The sequence below is a fragment of the Coloeus monedula genome (assembly GCF_965178545.1).
Source record: "Coloeus monedula genome assembly, chromosome: 17".
In the NCBI taxonomy this organism is placed as follows: domain Eukaryota; kingdom Metazoa; phylum Chordata; class Aves; order Passeriformes; family Corvidae; genus Coloeus; species Coloeus monedula.
In genome coordinates, this window is record NC_138797.1 from 2253373 (window position 1) to 2272688 (window position 19316).

Genomic DNA, 19316 nt, shown 5'->3' on the forward strand with positions numbered 1-19316 from the left:
CACCCAGAGAGAAGAGCCAACACACACACACATGTTCCCACACACTGACTCCACACGTGAGGTCCAGGGTGTTTATAATGTTGTAGTACAGACACGGTGATCTTTCTACTGAGAGAGACAGAGAGAAGATACCAGACATAAGTCTATCAGGGTATTTCTGAACAGTGTTCCCAAAGGATATCAGGATGAACTTGCTTCCACTAGGAAGGATGTTTGCTCTCAGAAGGGCCACCCAAATACTGGGCAATACAGCTTTTAGGCCAGAAAAACCACAGATGGGACAGGCTGTGATTTGCAAAGCCACCTGATTTCAGCAGCTCTGTTTGTTGCAAGTTTGCATGGTCCTTCTTCTTACCCTGATTCAGGGATCTTTGTCTTTCTTGCCCTAAGCTGACCCGTGGTGCAGAGGGACAAGAAATAATGGAGCCACTCTCTTCAATGCCTTGTAGGCATCAGTAACTTCCAAGCAGTCCTCTGCCCAAGGATGGGAAGAACCAGTGGAGATGGAAGCCATTCTCTCCCATATCCATCTACCTCCCCAGAAGAGCTTTGGTCTTTTCCACAGGGATGAATTTGAGCACCAAATCAGACAGCGCCAGCAGCAGCCCCCAGCCACACAGTGGCTCTGGGCATTGTCACTCCGAGGTCTGGATGTACACAGGGACAGCCAGCATGGTGCAGGGCCCGTCCGAGGCCGTCTGCAGCTCTGCCAGGGCCAGGTTGGAGGCCATGCTGTTGGGCTGCCCAGGGACCAGCTCCGAGTCAGCAGCTCCCGACCCGCCAACCACGATGGACAGGATGGCGTCCGACTCCTGGAAGGGCTCTTTGTTGGGGCCCCCCTCGGGGGGGCTCTCCCCGGCAGCGCCGTCCTTGAGCTCGGGCAGCCCCAGCGCACCGGGCAGGGCCAGCCCGGCCTTGCGCCCGCGTGCCACCCGCTTCTTCTGGGCCTTCCTGAGCTGCAGCTCCTTGTCCTTGGGCGAGCCCAGGCGGCACTTGTGGTCCCTCATGTACTTGTGGCGCGTGAAGCCCTTGCTGCACGTGGGGCAGCGGTATTTGTAGTTGCCGGTGTGCGAGCGCTGGTGCTCCACCATGTGGGCGCGGCGGCTGAAGGACTTGTTACAGTACTGGCACTTGTGGATCTTCATCCCTGCACAGAGAGTTTAGTTAGAGACCCAGCCATCCCACCAGGGAGAGCAGGACAGCTTCACCTCCTCCTCCAAGGAGATGCTCCCGGATAAAAGGGAAGAGACATTGTGCCTCACACAGCAAAGCGTGGGTGGCTACAGCTTGAATGCCTGTGTTTAACCATTGATTTCACCCTTTGTTGAGTCATACAATGTCCGGAGTTGGAAGGAACTCACAAGGATCATCCAGCCCAGCTCCTGGCCCTGCACAGACACCCCAACAACCCCACCCTGGGCATCCCTGGCAGCGCTGTCCAAACGCTCCTGGAGCTCTGGCAGCCTCGGGGCCGTGCCCATTCCCTGGGGAGCCTGGGCAGTGCCCAGCACCCTCTGGGGGAAGAACCTTTCTTTCCCTGATACCCAGCCTGACCCTCCCCTGGCACAGCTCCAGTCGTTCCCTGGGTGCTGTCCCTGGTCACAGAGAGCAGAGATCAGAGCCTGTCCCTCCACTGCCCCTCAAGAGAAAGCTGCAGACTGGAAATAAATATTCTTGCCTCAAGAAAGAGCATTAAAATATCACCAGAAATACATGTCAAGTAATTGTGATGAAAATGCAAAACAATCTTGAAGTATTGGTTTTTTCCAAGTGTATTTAGTAAATAAAGAGATTTTCACTTTTTTTTCCCGCTACAAAATATGGGAATGTACACTTGGAAACAACCCATAACTACACTATCAGCCCATCCCATCTGATCCCACTCTGCAGGGCTTTGGGCACAAGGAAAGACTTCCAGTTCTACCCCAAGAGATAAAAGTCTGATTGTTCCCTAGGGCATGGGAATAAATTATTAGTCTTTATCAGGATTGGGAGCATAATTTTTGGAACACAGAGAAGGGAATCAAATCCCATGAGATCTCCTTTTGCATGTGGGATGGGACTGGGGAGGAGTGGAGAGAACACTCTGGATATTCAGTTGATAGCAAATAGACCAAATAATCCAGCTCAGCTTCTGAGTGTCACCAGCAGGCCTGCCTACAGATTATATTGTCTTAGAAAACAGCCCAAAGCTTAGACATGATCCTAAACAGACCCTCACTTAAACAGGCCTGCAGCAAAACAGAGAGAAAAAATCTAAAGCTAGTAAATGATTCTTATTTCTCAGGCTTAGTCCTTCTGTCACATGCTCCTGCAGCACCACAGGGAATCCCAGTCACTGCACTCCCAACCACTCACCTGAATGGGACAGAATGTGAGCCTTCAGCTTGTCAGGCCTGTTGAATTCTTTACTGCAGCCTGTGTGGCTTCTGGAACAACAACAAATGCTGGTGAGATGTGGGAATCAGCTCAGGAGCAATGTATGAACAGATCCCCGATCCTAAAGAGATCCATGACCCTTCTCCTCAGCAGCACCCAGATGTTCATCTCAGTGCAGCCTCAGCAGGAGTTCCACTCTTTCAGCCTTTCTGGGGAGGGGCAAGGAATAAACAGGCTGCCACAGGGACATGTGGCTTTTCCTGTATTGCACATGGTCTGTGCCTCACTATAAATCCTCCCAAAAGCAGCAAGTTCAAGATCCCAGCTGGAGACAGAAATATCTTGGAAGAAGGTACAAGGCGGCTGGAGCAGGGAGAACAGCCAGTCAGTCTTGGCTATCTCAGAAGGTCCATGGCTGAGCCACGGATTTGGGGTGCACCTTCCTAAACTCTGGCTTGTACATGTTGCCAAGTGCTGAGTTGTCCTGTGTTGCCAAGTGCTTTTGGAGACGTGGCAGTAAGTGAGAGCCCATCATCCAGGCAACCTCTGTGGTCAAATAATGCTCCTTCTATTTCTAGTGCTCCCCCAAGCCTCCCATGAAGGCACGAGTTATTTTACAGGGCTAATGAACCAATGAAATTATGTGGCCTTACAGAAGACAGTAACAAAGAATTGGGACTCTTGGGTTCCCAGTTCAACAGCACACAGCATTCCAACCTCCCCAGGCAGCAGTGGCTTGGTAGGTGCCACAGTGTCCCCTAGGATACCTGCAGGAGACATTCCTTCCATCCCAAGCCCCATCCCAAGCCCATTCAGACACGTTGTCATGTGCAGACACACTACATACGAGAAGGGACATTTGTATTTCTTGAAGGGCTCGTGGATGAGCATGTGGCGCTTGAGCTTGTCCTTGCGATTGAACGCCGCGTCACACACTGAGCACTTGAAGGGCTTCTCACCTGGGGAGGAGTGAGACCAGGGGTCAGGGACAGTCCAGCCACACAGGCTGCTCTAGCCATGGACAGGGCACCAGGCCAGCTGTGCCACACTATAAACTTGCCTAAACTTCACTGCCCAATGGACAAATCACACAGAATCACACCAAATTAACTAGGTTGGAAAAGACCTTTGAGAACTTGACCTATGACCTAATACCACCTTGTCACCAGACCATGGCACTGAGTACCATGAAAAGACATCCAGTCTTTACTCAAACACCTCCAGGGATGGTGGCTCCACCACTTCCCTGAGCAGCCCATTCCAATGCCAAATCACCCCTTCTGTGAAGGACTTCTTCCTAATGTCCAGCCTGAAATTCCCCATGTGCAGCTTAAGGCTGTGTGCTCTTGTCCTGTCGCCAGTTCCCTGGGAGAAGAGACCGATCCCCACCTGGCTGCATCCTCGTATCAGGGAGTTGTAGAGAGTGATAAGGTCTCCCCTGAGCCTCCTTTTCTCCAGGCCAAACAACCCCAACTCCCTCAGCCGCTTCTCAATAAAACATTAAATGGATGGGTACAACCCATGCTGCACACTGCTCCTGCTCTCCAGGACCAAACTCCTTAGTTCTGCCACCACAGCAAGTGGGGAAGCCACCTGTGTCCCACATTTCTAACTAGTGCAGTGCTGGGCACGAGGCTGAACCAAACCCATTGATCTGAAACCAAGTTACTACAAATGACTCAGCGCCAACTCTGTCACTCCCGCTACCAGGGCACAGGGTAGCCAGGGCTGTGGCACAGAAGTGACGAGCACTGGGAGCAGGGGAGCCGTACCCGAGTGGATGTGGGCGTGCAGCTTGAGGTAGTGCTCCCGCCGGAAGAACTTCTTGCAGATCTGGCACTTGAACTTGCTGCCCCCGCCGTGTGTGGGGATGTGGCGGCGCAGGTACCGCTCACAGGGGAACACCTGGAACACACAAAAACACGGCTCAGAGCCGGCACCACGCACCAGACATCGTGGAGCTGGCATAGGAGGTGTAGCCTGGATAGAAAACATAAGAATCATGGAATGGTTTAGGTTGGAAGGGACCTTAAAGATCATCCAGTCCCAACAAACACCCCTGCAGTGGGCAGGGACACCTTCCACTATCCCAGGCTGCTCCAAGCCCCATCCAGCCTGGCCTTGGACACTTCCAGGGATGGGGCAGCCACAGCTTCTCTGGAAAACCTGAGCAAGAAGCTCAGTCATTGCTTTCCCAGGAAGGATGCACTGCGAAAACCATCAGGATGTATAAAGAAAGTACAGATACAGCTTCAAAACAAACCAACAAGAACTCAAAACAAAAAAAAAAAAAGCCAAAACTTTCTTAAGAAACACATAAGCTGAAACCTTGCTGTCAAGTATGTAACACCACAGAGCTGAGGACCAGCTCCCCAGAAGGATGCCCAGTATCCCACCAAAGCCAGCAGTAGGATGGGTTGGGCAAGGAACCCCAGGAGTTCCTACATTGCCCACAGAGTTAACTTCACTTTCTGCTTCCTCATAATCTGTTATCCAAGGCTCCTATTCATGGAGCCAAGGGTTCCCCTCAGAGCCCTTGCCAGGTGTCCAGGCCCGGCTCAGGCCATGGTCAGCACTCACCTTCTGGCAGTGAGGGCAGGGGAAGTTGTGCGTTGCTGTCTGCAGATGGTGCTCCAGGGCTTCGGGGGTGGAGTATTTATTGACACACTTCACACACCTGGGTGCAGAGAGAAAGGACACAGCCTGTGAGCAAGGCTCCTGCAGCAAACCCCACACTACAAGCAGACCTACCCAGCCCAGCTACCTTCCAGGGTGATCTTTGACAGGGTTGATACAGAAAATAACCACTCAGGTGCTCTAAAACCTCAGCAACCCACATGCCAGCTCACACTCACACTTAGCATCCTTCAGAGAGGGAAATGCTGGAAAACTGGGTGGAGAAGCCTTTAAATACGAGTGCACTTCCCAGAGGCTGCCATGGGAGCACCCAGACCTGAGCACATATTCCACATTGCTTCCTCATGCACACAAGCCCTAGGTAAGGACTTCACCTTACTTCAAACACGGCCTTCCACCTTCATTGCTTGAAGACACCAGCTCCCAATGAAGGAGCTGAGAGTGGGGGCAAAGCATGGCAGGAGTGACACATCCTGGCAGCATTTCTGCCAGAGGGCTCTGCCAAAGCTGACTGACAGTGGGCACTGGGGACAGACCATCAGCAGTGAGGACAGAGGCACTCACACCCTGTTCCTGCTGTGAAACCCCTTCTCCTTAGGTCAGACTAAAACCTCAAGCACAAGCCGGGCTCTGATCTCAGGGATCCCCACCAAGAAGCTGCAGAACAAAGCTCTGTAGAGCAAGGGTAACTAAAAACCATGGTCTAGGCAAGAATTAGCAGGTATTTATTCCATGAAGCTCCTAAGTGACTCCAGTATCTCCTGGGTTTCCTACTCTTCCTGAACATCTCTATGGGCATTTCAAAAGCTCTGTGGAGCTCCTTGTGGAACTCCTCACACTTTCCCTCCACACTAGTAGAAAAGCTTTCCAAGGAACAGACCCTTTTGCAGCAAAGGGATAGGAAATTTTTTTCTGGGCACAGCTTTTACAACCCACAATCCCTTTGCTGTGGGTGAAGAATCAGAGAAAACAGGCTGGAAAGGGCTTCCCTGGGTCTCTGACCCAGCCCAGGGTAGGTCAGCCGTGCCCACTGGTGATAAGAGGAATTGCACTGATGGGATCTTCCCACATACCCACTCCCAGCTTTTCACTGTCATTCAAAGAGACTCCCTGCATTCAAAGTACTTGACCCTTGCAGTCTGGTGGAGGGGCCCCCCCATGGGCCACCTGGATGTCCAAAAGCACCACGGCCACTGGACACAGGGCCCTCTGTCCCCTCTAAGGTCCCACCAAGCATGCTCTGCACCCACTCACTCCTACAAGCCTTGTGAGCAGCGATTGTACTGTACTTGTACACGGCCATGTCCTTCTTGGGGCTGTGCTGGGGCAGCAGGCTGTGCGAGTACTGGTGCACGCCCAGCTCGTACAGTGAGGGGAAGTCCTTGCTGCAGAGGTGGCAGCGGTAACTCAGCTCCTCCTGGTGGCTCTTGATGTGCTCAAGGAAGGACTCCAGCTTCTGGAAGGTCTGGGCGCAGGTCTTCACCACGCATTTGTACACCTGGGAGAAGGGAGAGCAACTGGAGAGGCTCACCATGGAAACAACCAGGGAAAATCCTCTGCCAGCAGGCAGAATTGCCTTCCTTTCTGGAAAGAAACACAGACTGTAACCACTTGAGTGGATGGGACCACAACACCCCACAAGTGATTGTCCCATGACCTGAGAGCTGCCACCTACACTGAAAACTTCGGATTTCATAGAATCATAAAGGTTGGAAAAGACCCTCAAGATCAAGTCCAATCGCTGAGCAAACACCACCTTGTCAACTAAAGCACAGCACCAAGTGCCATGTGCAGTCATTTACTGAACACTTCCAGGGAGGATGACTGCACCACTTCCCTGGACAGCCCAGCCCAATGCCTGACAACCCTCTCAGTGAAGAAATTCCTCCTGATGTCCAACCTGAACCTCCCCTGGCACAGCTTGAGGCTGTTTCCTCTTGTCCTGTCCCTTGTGGGAGCAGAGCCTGACTCCCCCCTGGCTGCCCCCTCCTTTCAGGGAGTTCTGGAGAATCAGAAGGTCCCCTCTGAGCCTCCTTTTCTCCAGGCTGAGCCCCCTCCAGCTCCTCCTCTGCCTTACTCTCTAGACCCTTCCCCAGCTCCGCTGCCCTCCTGTGGACATGCTCCAGCACCTCCATGTCTTTCTGGAAGCGAAGAGCCCAGAACTGGACACATTTCACTTCTTTGCATCCTCTCCAGCCACCCAAACCTGCTTGGCTGAATTCTCACTCAGCAGGGTAGAGGCAGAGGAGTTTTTCAAAGCCACCCAGACCACACAGCTACAACCCCAAGAGCTGAGCTGCATGTGAAGAACTGGCAGCTCTGCAGAGCAAAAGGCTCAGGATAGACCCTGGTAACTGGTGCATTATATGAAGCCAATCCCAATCTTGCTGCCCACACAGGCACCCTCTGTCCCTACCTGCTCATTCTTGTGCTGTGTCATGTGTGATTTGAGCTGGAAGTAGGTGTTGAACTTGCTGGGGCAGAACTGGCACTGGTAAGAGCTGTCGATCAGGACAACCTGCTTGGCTTCCAGCTTGCCCTCCTCGTTCTCCTCCAAGGGGCTCAGGTCCTGGGGCGGGGGCACCGCATTCCTGGAGGGCTGGGGCAAACCTGGAGAGAGGGAAAGTCACAGCCTGCCATGAGACAGCTCTGAAAGCTGCTCTGCAAGCACCATGCTGCCAAGGACACACCAGGCCAGGCTCTTCCTTTCAAAGACAGACTCTTCAGATCAAATGAATCTCACGAACAGGGTCATTTTAAATTCGTTGACAGATTATTAAGGGCTCTGACTACTCCATCTTCCCCTTCCTAGCCCATTCTCTTTTTCCTGTGCTCTTTGGAGCAGTCAGAGAACAGGCCTCCACCAGTGAACCAGAGCCAGATTTACTCCCACCACTGGCAGAAGACAGGAGATAAGCTCAGCCAGTAGCTCACAGTCCATAATGCCTACAAAGAGCAGCTCCAGTTGTCCCTTGTCCTAGACATGACATTGTCACTGCATTCCCTCCCCTAGCAGGACTGGGGCCAACAGAAGAAAGAGGATCCAGACACCAGCAAGGAGCTCTTCTGTGCCTCAAGTATTTACAGGTGGCCACTGTGGCCAGATCCAGCCTGGGCATGACCTGCACAGTGCAAAGCCAGAGCACTGGGCTATCCTAAAGCAGCAGCTGTCTGTCCTCTAGGCCAGAGCTGTCAGGTGTGGCTCGTGCACTGCCAAAGCTGGACTGCCAGGGAGTGAGAAGGGGAAGACCTCTTACCTTGTTTATGCACATACTGGCACAGAGTTTGGAGCCACTTTCTCCACCAGCACCTGAACCCACCATGGGGGTATGAAAGGATGCAGCTTCCAGCTGGAGCTGAGCAAATGCCACTTAGTGTGAGCTGCTAAACACCACCAAGGAATGCAAACAGCACACACAGCTCCCCTCCCTCCCTGTGTGGGGGTGCAGAGACCTGCAGCCTCCTCACACCACTGCTCTGCCCCACACACACCATCCCCAGGCAGCAAACCTGTGTTCTCCTCATCCTCAGGCTGGTTGGGGTTCAAGGCCATGACCTGCACAGTGATGGAGTTGCGGGAGATGGTGCAGCCCAGCCCTGGAGGCCACACTTTATGAGTCTGCATGTGCTTCTTCACGTTGGACTTCTGGGCAAAGGCTCGGCCACACACGATGCACTGGAAGGGCTTCTCACCTGTGTGACTGAAGGAGGAGGCAGCAGGTCAGCAGCTGGTGGAGAGAGGAGGCAGCCCCCAGGCAGGGCCCATGGGGGGTGGCTGCCAAAGGACAGTGCTGGGCACTTGGTTTAGCAGATCACACCTGGGCCTGCCAAACAAGGGCTTTGAGACCTGAGTCACCAGAGGAGGTGGATTGTGAGAGGCCTGGGGAAACAAGGCTGGTGCACAGACAAAACACCTGGGGTCTGGGAATGACGGGGCATCAAAGGAAGAAGCAGCAGAGGAAAACAGCTCTGCAGCAACATCAGGGCATTCAGTGTCAGGTCTCTGCACAGATCTTGGGGACCTCATCACTTTCTCAAGGGTATAAGCATTTCTTTCCCTGTCACTCTTCTCTCTCCAGCACACACCTCTTCTAGCTTGCAAACCCCTGATCTGTCTGAATTTGCTCTCCTCTGTCCATAGTAAGGTCTTTCTACTCTGCCCTTCTGCTTCAAGAGAAAGTGAAGAGTCCAGGCTGGGAAGGGGTGCAAAAACCACCACTTGTTTCTTCCCATCTGTTCTGAGTCCAGCTGACTCCACTGGGGGAAAAAACTCTACAGATTTCAGCTTCCTCCTGCCAGGGAAAATCTCTCTGATTAGAGCCCCCTGTATAGACACTGAGCTTGGCTTACACTTTGCTAACAGCAGCAAACAGGAAGGCTGCAGCTTGCTAGGGAGGGAGAGGAAAGAGAAAGGCAGAGGCAAGCAGCGGGAATGCTGCTACTCCAATGATCAGGTGACAAGAGGTTTGGCTGTCAAGGTATCACCAGCAAGGAAAATGAGCCTCCAGTCCCAGCACATAATCAGCATGATTACATCCATGATACAGCCTTCACTCCAGTCACTGGGGAAAAGGTATCCTGGGGTGAAAGGGATGAAGAATCCCTCCCATTGCAGCACAGATTCTGGGACATAACAAACTGCACTGCACAGACTCCCTCAACAGAGCTGTACCCTGCCTCCAGCCCAGCCACTCTGCTGTGTCCAGGGTAGGGCACTGTTACCTCCTGATGTGCTGCTGCAGGTCGAAGTTCTTGGTAAAGGCCTTGTCACAGTACGTGCATTTCAGCTTGGGGGACTTGGGTTTGCCTAAAGGGAAGAGCACACACAAGAATGAGATCACATGGCACAGCCCTGTCCCCACTGCTTCACAGGGCCCTCACCCCAAGACAAGACTGTTCAGGACAAGAATAAAGAGCTTATGGAAAGATAAGATCTGCCTGGTCAGACTGGGGAGTGGTTATGGGCACAAACATTCATTTAACAAAGCCTGAGCCAACTCTACAAATCCTGAGCAGTGTACTCTGGTGGGGCAGGGCATCCCCCTCAGGCAACAACCACTGCCTTCCAGGGACCTTTCCAGCTACAAAGCACTAACCTTAAAGGCACTTTGGGCATTGGGAAAAGGTACAGCATGAGTGAGAGGAAGGGCCTCAGCTCTGGTTCTGCTGTGAACTCACCAGGTTACCCGTCAGCTTCATGCAGGGCATTGTGTTCCCCCTCCAGAGCTGCACAGCCAGTGCCACCCCTCAGGGCCTGGGGAGCCCGGGGCTTGGCCACCCAGCTGGGACAAGCACAGTGACCCACAGGGCAGGAGCTGTAAGGGACTCACCTTCCTGCAGCCCACCCTCGTTCTTGCAGCGGCGAGTTTTGGCAGCGGCAGGGGAATCAAAGCCAACCACAGAGCCTCCTCCTGCACTGCTCAGGGGTGTGGGAGCACTGGTGCTCTTGGCCTTGAACCCCTGCTTCCCAGGGCTGTACACAGGGGGAGAGGGGTACACAGGGCTTTCCACACACTGGCTCGGTACCTGTGAGAGGGCAGTTCATCAGTGGAACAGGTTTGCTACAGAGTTATACCATGCCCTAACCTCCATCTCCACCCACACTAGGCTGTAGATGGGTTTTCTGCCTTCTGCCAAACTGGATCAAATTTCTGGTTCACCAGTCCAACAATGTGTCTCTAACCAAAACTAACACCCTGCACAGAGTGAAACTCTCCTGCTGAACATCAAAAAGCATCCAGAAGCTATTACAGCAGGAACAGGACAGCAAAGAAACACTCTGAGGGAGCTGTCTTGTCCCTCATCTATGTCTCATGCCTGGAAGAGTTTCTTATCCCTCTGGAGCAGGTTACCAGAAGGATCACTGCTGACCCTGTGGCAGGTCCTGCTGCCTGCCCTGGCAGGACTGCAGAAGGCAAGGAAGGCACAAGGAAAACTCCAGGTGCCAAAGCATGGCTGTTTATGTCAGCATCAAAATTAGGAAAGGGCACTTAGAAACAGTGATCAGTCTGAGGTGATAGTTTGAGGGCGTTTCTGCTGCCCACCCTGATAAATTAACACAGACCACTACTTATCCAACATCCCCATCCATTTCTGACCACTGGAACTTCCAGTAAATCCACCTTGCCATTCTTTAGCAAAAGCCACCATGTCAAGCTCATTGAGATTTAGACGGAATTTTTCTCTCCACATAAGCCTGAACTGTGCAGTGTGGTGCTCTGTGCTTCTACAGAAGGTGAGCCCCTCACCTCAGCTCCCTCTCACTCCCAACATATGCAGGTATCCCTCAGCCAAAAACAAATGTTCAGATCTCCTAAACCTGTGCCAGTCCTCTATCCCTCTTAGCTGTTTCTCCTGTTCTCAGAATCCCCATCATCTTGGTGATCTCCTTCTGTTTGCTACTTTCTCCCAGAGAAAATAATTGTTGCCAAATAACCTAACCCATCTTCCCACACTATAATTCCATGTCCCTCAAGGCCAGATTGGATGGGGCTTGGAGCAATCTGGTCCAGTGGAAGGTGTCCCTCCCTAAGGCAGGGCATTGAAACTGGATGAGCTTTAAGGTCCCTTCCAACCCAATCCGTTCTGTGATTCTCTGAGGACACATCCCTAGGAGCAGCCCCAGCCTTACCTCCATGGGCGGATAGGGCTGCATGCCCAGGGTCTGGATCTCCACGGTGCTGGATGCTGCCATGGGAGCAGGAGCACTGTACACTTCCACCACCCCGCTGCCGGTGCCAGGCTGCCCAGGAGCCCCCATGCTTGGGGGGGGAGGCGGAGGCTGAGGAGGGGGCGGTGGCGGGGGCGGCGGTGGAGGGGGGGGCTGGGACAGGTAGCCAGCCCCAGCGTGCATACTCATGCTGCTCTGCAACCAGAGAGACACACAACATGTTGGAAATGCAGCAGCCAGGAGCTGGAGGGGCTGCTCCCTCACACACATTCCAAATCCCAATCTGCCTGCAGGAACAGCAGTGATGTCTCTGCACAACACAGCACATCCAGCTGGCAGGTTGGACCAGACTGTGCTGGAGGCTTGGCATGACCCACAGGTACACACTGCCTCCTCCAAAACACAAGCTCTCAAGCCCCACTGCTTTTATTGCTTTGTTTTTAAAGCTTTTAATCCTTCTGGTTACAAGGAATATTTTCACAGCATGGAGAGTGTGTACAGGCCAGCCAGCATGGAGAGAGCCCAAACAACCCTCCCAGGAGAAGAACCCATGGAGTAAGCTGACAAGGGCCCTGGAAGCCAATAACTATATGGGGGCTCGACAAAAAGCTGGAGAGACCACATGACAAAGATCTCAGCATCCAGCAAGTTTGCGAGCAACACCAAGCTGTGGGGTGCAGTCAACACACTGGAGGGAAGGAATGGGGCATCCTGAGGCATCTGAACAGCCTTGAGAGGTGTGCCTGTGTGAACCTCAGGGAGTTCAACAAGACCAAGTGCAAAGTGCTGCACCTGGGTGAGGGCAATCCCAAGCACAAGTACAGGCTGGGCTATGAATGGGTTGAGGGCAGCCCTGAAGGGAAAGACTTGGGAGGGCTGGCGGATGAGAAGCCCAACATGACCCAGCTGTGGGCACTTGCAGCCCTGAAAGCCAACCATGTTCTGGGAGGCACCTCAGCAGTGTGGGCAGTATCTCTGGAAGTGTTCAAGGCCAGGCTGGACAGAGCTTGGAGCAACCTGGTCTAGTGGAAGGTGTCACTCCCATGGCCATGGGGCTGGAATTGGGTGAGCTCTACCCATGACTCCCTGGATCCACATGTGCCCCTTACCTGCACTGGGGGCTGCACAGATGGCATGGGCTGGTCCAAGGAGGTGAAAGCAGACATGGCTGACATCAGCACCTCGTCACTGACCAAGATGTTCCCCTGCACCAGGGTCTGAATCAAAGGTGATGGGGGAACTGTGATGTATGTAGAGATTTGCTGAAAGAAAAGATACACTGTTTACCAGCAACAGGACAAAACAATACCCAAAAAACAATGACACTGCTTTTTACAGAACCTCAGGGTCTCTGCTTTCACAGCCTCCGGTCAGCAGTGAGCACAGCAATTATCTGCAGCTTCCTGCTGAGTCTGTGGGAGTTTCTAGCTCCACAAATGTTCTTCAGAAAGGCAGAAAAAAATGTCACAGTGGCTCAGAAAGTGGCCATTGGCTGCAATTCAAATCAGGGGTTATTAAACAAGATCTGCAGGACAAACTGGTCATGGACAAGTTCAGGCCTTTCCTGGGTGCTTGCCCCAGCAAGGGAGGGTGGAAAATTCAGGGAGAATGCTCTGGCTGCAGACAGTAAATGTCAGGCTCATCTCTTCAGACTGGACTCAGGTTATAGCAGGGCAGGAAGACTGTTGAATTTTTTGGCTGGAAACAACCTGTGTTTTCAGTCCTGGGAAGAAGCACCATCCACTGGAACTACATTAATTGGAAAAAAGAAGCTGGTTTGAAAGTACTTTTGGAAGCCTCAACTGCAGGCACATTACATGTCATACACCAGGGACTCACACTGGAGAATTCTCTAGGGAATGATGAGAGTTACTCCAGAGGGGATATTCCCCCAACGTTCATCACACCACATTATAAGGGCTTATTTTCAGGAATGAGAGAAGGGATGCAGGGATGAAGCTGCTCCTCTTCTACCCATGAGCCAGACCACAGCCCAGGGGACAGCAAGAGCCATGCCCTCCTGAGCAATATGACAGTGCACCCAGGCTTGTGGCCAGTGACACTGGGGCTGGCTGCAGCACAGACACAACATGAAATCCCTTCTGTCCTGTCCTGGAAAAAGGCTGTCAGACAGACATTCCTGCTGGAGGACACCTCACTTCAGAGACCCCACTTTAATCACGGGGTGAAAAGCCAACAAAGGAACAACAGCTGAGCCTCCTAGAAAAGAGCTCAGTCATGAGGCACCACTGGATCTAAAAGCCTCACCCCGATTCCCCCCCCAGCCCCAAATCCCAGCAGCAGAGCAGCAGAGCCTGTGCCTCCAGCACGGTACCTGCCGGCCAGCACTGGGAGCCTGCTGCACCGAGGTGATGGATGGGGTGTACACGCTGTTGGCAGCCAGAGACACCGAGGAGAGGGATGGAGCACTGCCCTGGCACTGATCTCTCTTGTGCGTCATGAAGGCAGGCAGGGAGTTGAACTGCTTCTTACACTTCCCACACAGGAACACGTCTTCATCATCTGCAGTGAAGAGGAGCAGAGCTTCAGGCCTTCTCCTGCATTCCCCAGTGCTCCACTCAGCAGCCACAATGTAGGGTGTAACAGGCACCTTTGGATCTCAGCACCTCAAGGACATCACCATCAGGAGAGATCAGCTGCAAGGGCCAAGCTGTCCGCCCTCTCCAAGCCCAAGTTCTCCCTAAAGACAACTGATGGGATTGAGCCCATCTTAGCCCTGCTCCCATACACAAATCCCACAGTTTCCCTGGGACACACTAATCCCACTGTCTGTCTTCTCATCCCAAAGACAGGAACAACCAACCTTTCTCCTGTAGCACTCTCTGCTTTTAGTCAAAGCAGCTCCTTCCAAAGCATCAGCATTATGCTGGCTGAGGCAGATTTTATTACTCAGGTTGCAGAAAGCACAAGAAGTACCTTGGGTAAGGGCACAGGGTCACTGTCAGCTTGTGTCCTAAAGCCACCCCTCCACAACACTGCTGGTTTTTGGCACCTCTGCTTGATGTTAGAAGCAGAAAGAAGACAACCCAGTTACATGTCCCAGCTGAAATCTGCAGCGTTAGCAAACCATGCACCATTTGCACTCCATCCAGGCAGACTCACAAGGCTATTCCTCCTGTCTGAGTCAGCCTGAAGTTGACCATTTTTGGGGACACAGACTGTAACTCCTTGGGGGATAACTCCACATCCAGCCAGCAAGTTCTAGTCCAGCACAGTGAGGGTCCACATGCATGTAAATGACCAGTTCCCATATTCACTCATACAGAGGTGCTCCAGGACTGGAACACTTGAGCATCTCCAGAGGAGGAGTGGATATTAAATAAAAGTTGTTAACAGTAACAAGGGCTAGAGGTGGGGGCAGTGGCTTCTCCCTCCCTTTGTGCCTTTATTGGAAGCTCATGGTCAAGTCTGTTGTCATGACTGCCTCCAAAAACATGACTGCTCGCTTGGGACTTGTCCCTTCCTTCCTCCTGCTCTGTCTGGTCTTGGCTGAGGGCACACAACACTCGTAGCAGCACCTTACACATTCAGCCCTCCTGCCCCTCTCCTCTCTCCCAGTGCCACCAGGACTCACCCATGGGCTGGATGGCAGTGGAGGAGTTGACATTTGGAGCAGACGGATCCGTCACACCTCCTTGCCCATCCAGTAAGGACTGCACAGCCAGCACTGTCTGATTATCCATTCCTGAAAGGAGACACAAGCATGGACGGTAAACTGAACACAGCCAAACAGGGAGTGTTTGGGCACTGGGAGCTCTCTCCTGAGCCACTCTCCAGCTGCTGCTCTGTCCTCCCAGAGCCACTCTCATCCTCTCACCCTCTACTCCACAGCATCAACTACCACACAACAGCAACACTCCCACCTGTCTTCATAACTCCTTTGGTGCAAAAAGGGAAGGGAAGAAGGGCAAGGAAAACCAAAAGAGATTTCAGGCACTTGCTGCAGAGAGGAAGGATGCTTATAACACAGGTATGAAAAGAGCTGAGAATGTCACAGGGAATGTGGGGATGTCACAGGGCAGAAGCCTGGGTGGATGTAGCACAGACACTGAGCTTGGGGCAGACAAAATCCTTGTGTGCAGCAGCTCTCCCAGCAGCAGTGTCACAAATGCCTCCCTGTTTTCAAGGCCAGCATTCCCAGATCTGATCAGACACAGGGCACACACACCCAGTCAGATTTGTTGTTAGAATCGGCTTGCTTGCTTTGGCACAAACATTTTTCACTATAGCTAAAATGTTGGAGATTGGGACTGCACATCTAGGGAGACAACCTGGCCAGCAGCACATGACTGTCGATTAAGCAGGACACACTCTTTCTTTTTAGAAAGCGAATGTAAAGACACAAAGGACAATCTGATTTTGGAAGAAAAATACCAGAATGGGGTGATTTTTATGTATCACTCCTTCCTACCACTCTTTTATGACACAGAATCCACAAAGGAAGCAAATGGCATGGCCAGGTTGTGTGTTACACCTTGTGGACTAAGGGAGAGAAGAAAGGTCTTAGGTGGTTTTTCACTTCCAGATCTTTGCAAGATGAAACTGCAAAGCTCTGAACTCAGAATTATGTGCCACAGGAAAGGAAAATCCATCTGTCTGATCACTTCAAAGCAGTGAGGTGAGGACTGTGCGGAGATGAGGAGAGGTTGCCCAGCAGCAGGAAGGACAGTGAAGCACCACAGCAGATCACAGCTCAGCAGGAGCATCCATTACCCCAAGTTCCTCTCATAAAATTTTTCCTGAATAACTGGAATGTTACCTTTTTGATGGGGAATACACATATAATCTACAGCCTTTTAAAGATACCCTAAATACTCATTTCTGCTGCATTTCCAGTGTGAAGAACGTCACATTAAGACTCTGTGAACACCTTTTTCATCCTTTCACTGAGAAGAGGTTGCAAACCCTGCTCGTGTCCCTGTGAGAGAGCAGAGCACCATCCTCCAAGGGCACAGGCAGCTGCCTGGAAGGCAGCAGATCCCACTGCTACATCACACACTCCCATCAAATTCCCACCATGCCTATGGGAAGCCTTTCACAGATCAGAGGCACAGCAAAGCTGCAGGTCCAGTTCTGCAAGCCTTGGCTTGCAGGGAGAGCTGGAGCCAGCCCTGCAGCTCAGCCCCGCCGGCAGAACGCCACTGGAACACTCCTGGGAGGATCGCCTCGCTCCAGCCAAAGCCCTGCTTTAAAACACACCTCCTCCTGCACAAGTAACCTCTGGCCAACTGCAAAGGTAGCACTGCAGGCTTCTGACAGCACAGCCAAAGCAGAGAGTGACATGGAGCAGCCCTTCTCCAGTAAAAATAAGCTAAAAGGAAAAGAAGGATCAAAAATTCAGGTGAAGTATAGTATGGGGATAGCAAAGATTGCACAAACAGCGCCACTGGGTTTCCTTCTGGCACAGTCAGATCTTCCAAGGAAAAAAGCTAAACAGTTGCCTTGATCCCACTAGGAGGAAGAAGCCTGAGGAGAGGCCAAGACCTGAACACAATGATGCAGCAACATTGTCAATGTTGCACTCAGCCTCTTGATGGAGAAAAATCGCCCAGGACAACAGAATTTATCTGGCAATTCAGAGTCCCTGCACTTCACTGAGTAACTGCACAACACCACACTTCCCCAGAGGGAAACCCCTGAGGTCATGGTCAGTGACCAGTGAAGACAAGCTGGCAGTTACTCAGTTACATGGATGCCACTCACAGAAATCCACAGACTCCAGGAGAAAGCTCTGGATCGATCCTGCCCTGCCTACAGCCAGCACCAGTCTGCAGGACGCTCTTCACAGCCATGGAACTTTAAAAACCCAGCTAGCTCCCTCTCTCCTGGCAGCAGCAGGAGCTGAGGTGCCCAGAGCCTGACAAAACCAAGATGATTTGGGGAAGCCAAGATAAAAGCAGAGGACTACTGATCCGTGCTTTCTTTTTTTTTCCCTTTCAAATTTCTCTCAGCTGGAGATGGAACAAGACTGTCCATGTCACCCAGGTGCTAATTTGCCCTTGTGATAAAGTCTTTTTTTCTGACAGGAGCACCAGGTACTTTAGTGACAGGTGAAGATGCACCTGTGCCCTGCAGCACTCTGAGACCAGGCTGCTCTAAGAATGCCAAGTCATCATCGACTTGTAATCCAATCAACAAGACAAAACAAACAAGCTCAGACACTAAAAGCTGCCAATTGCTGTGGGCTTAAAAAGAAACCCACACTTCTTTAATTACCTAAAAAGCTTTGCTGTCCTGAATGCTGCAAGGAAACTCACACAATGAGGAGCTGATTGCAGAGAGGAAATAGGGACCTGATTCTACACAGGGTGCTAGCAAATGCACCAAGTAACCTGACAAAATAGAGAAAAATATTTATTCTCTGCTCCTCTCTCTGCTGCTGTGGTCACAGGTGATTTTCGAAAGCACAGGTGACAATCCCAGTGCCAGGCTTTCCAGGCAGTGGTGCCCCTCCCATGTAGAGGAAAATACATCAGTAACCCAATTTAGGAAATCAATGCCTGTGAAATAGCTTCTCTCCAAAGAGGCTGAACCCTAGCCCAGTGTCAGACTGCCACAGCTTGGCACATCCTTCTCAGATAGCACCTGGCTGTAACAGTGTCCCAACACTAAACTGAGATGTATTTCATCACCCACCCATTCACCCACACAACAGGCACTGCCCAGGCTGTGCCAAAGAGCACAGTCACCCCTCAAAATACACATGCACCCACCCAGGCGCTATCCCTGGGGCTGGCACAGCAGTGGGACCGATGGTGTGATCCCTGGGGCGTGGTGAGGATGTGGGACCCCAGCATGCAGGGACACGGGAGGCACAGGAGTGATGAGAATGCCCTGGGGATCGGTGGGGCTGTTTCCTGAGCACAGAGACGGGGGTGATGGGAATGCCCCAATGTGCAGGGCACAGGGACAGGATGAGGTGCCCTGGAGCACCAGGAACAGGATGGGTATGGTGCGTCCAGAAGCACCAGGCATAGGCAGAGGGTAGGGATGAGGTGCCTTAGAGCACCAGGCACAGGGGCGGGGAGGGAATGGGATGCCTTGGGACATGGGACACTGGGGCAGGGTAGGGATGCGGCGCACCGAGCACAGGGCCCGCGGTTAACGAGGGCTATACCCGGTGCACAGAGCACTGCGATGGGCGGTGCGGGGATGCCGCGGAGCACAGGCAGGAGGTGGCACAGGGCCGGGGGACCGGAGGTGCCAGAGGTGCCGCAGAGAGCCGTGGACGGCGTGGCGAGCCCCGGGCTGCGGTGCGGGCTGCCGGCGGGGACTGCAGCTGCGTCCGCCGTGCGGGCAGCGGAGAAGCAGCGCGGGAGACAGCCCGGGGCTACCGGGAGCGCCCCACGCCGCGCCGGGCCGGGCCTCACGGGGCGGCCCCGCCACGGCCCCTCGTCCCGCGCGGCGGCGGCGCTGAACAGGGGGAGCTCAGAGGAGCGGGGGTCACGCACCCCGGCTGTCGCCGCGGCCCGGGCGCTCCCGGCGCGGCCCCGGTCTGGCCCCGTTACCTTCCAGCGCCTCGAAGATCGCCTGCGCCATCTTGGAGCGGCGGCGGCAGCGACGCCGCCAGGGGGCGCCCGCCGCCCGCTACGGGCCCACAGCGCGGGAG

The 19316-nt window shown here is 53.0% G+C and overlaps 1 protein-coding gene across 3 annotated transcripts; it reads right to left on the reverse strand.

Annotated features, from left to right (window-relative positions):
• Window positions 1-465: 465 nt before the first annotated feature.
• On the reverse strand, window positions 466-19261 carry ZNF341 (zinc finger protein 341). Of its 3 annotated transcripts, none has more exons than XM_082292817.1 (15): window positions 19216-19261; window positions 15282-15392; window positions 14022-14209; window positions 12796-12948; window positions 11648-11881; window positions 10362-10542; window positions 9739-9823; window positions 8505-8717; window positions 7433-7607; window positions 6306-6514; window positions 4960-5056; window positions 4152-4284; window positions 3227-3338; window positions 2359-2429; window positions 466-1147 (listed from the first exon to the last, which is right to left on the reverse strand). In XM_082292817.1, exons 1-15 carry the CDS (start codon window positions 19244-19246, stop codon window positions 636-638), a joined length of 2505 nt encoding a protein of 834 aa, XP_082148943.1. In that variant the 5' UTR covers window positions 19247-19261; the 3' UTR covers window positions 466-635. The 3 variants fall into 3 exon arrangements, with proteins under 3 accessions (XP_082148943.1, XP_082148941.1, XP_082148942.1); XM_082292815.1 differs by having other exon boundaries at window positions 7433-7626; window positions 8527-8717; window positions 10347-10542; XM_082292816.1 differs by having other exon boundaries at window positions 10347-10542.
• Between the last annotated feature and the right edge of the window lie 55 nt (window positions 19262-19316).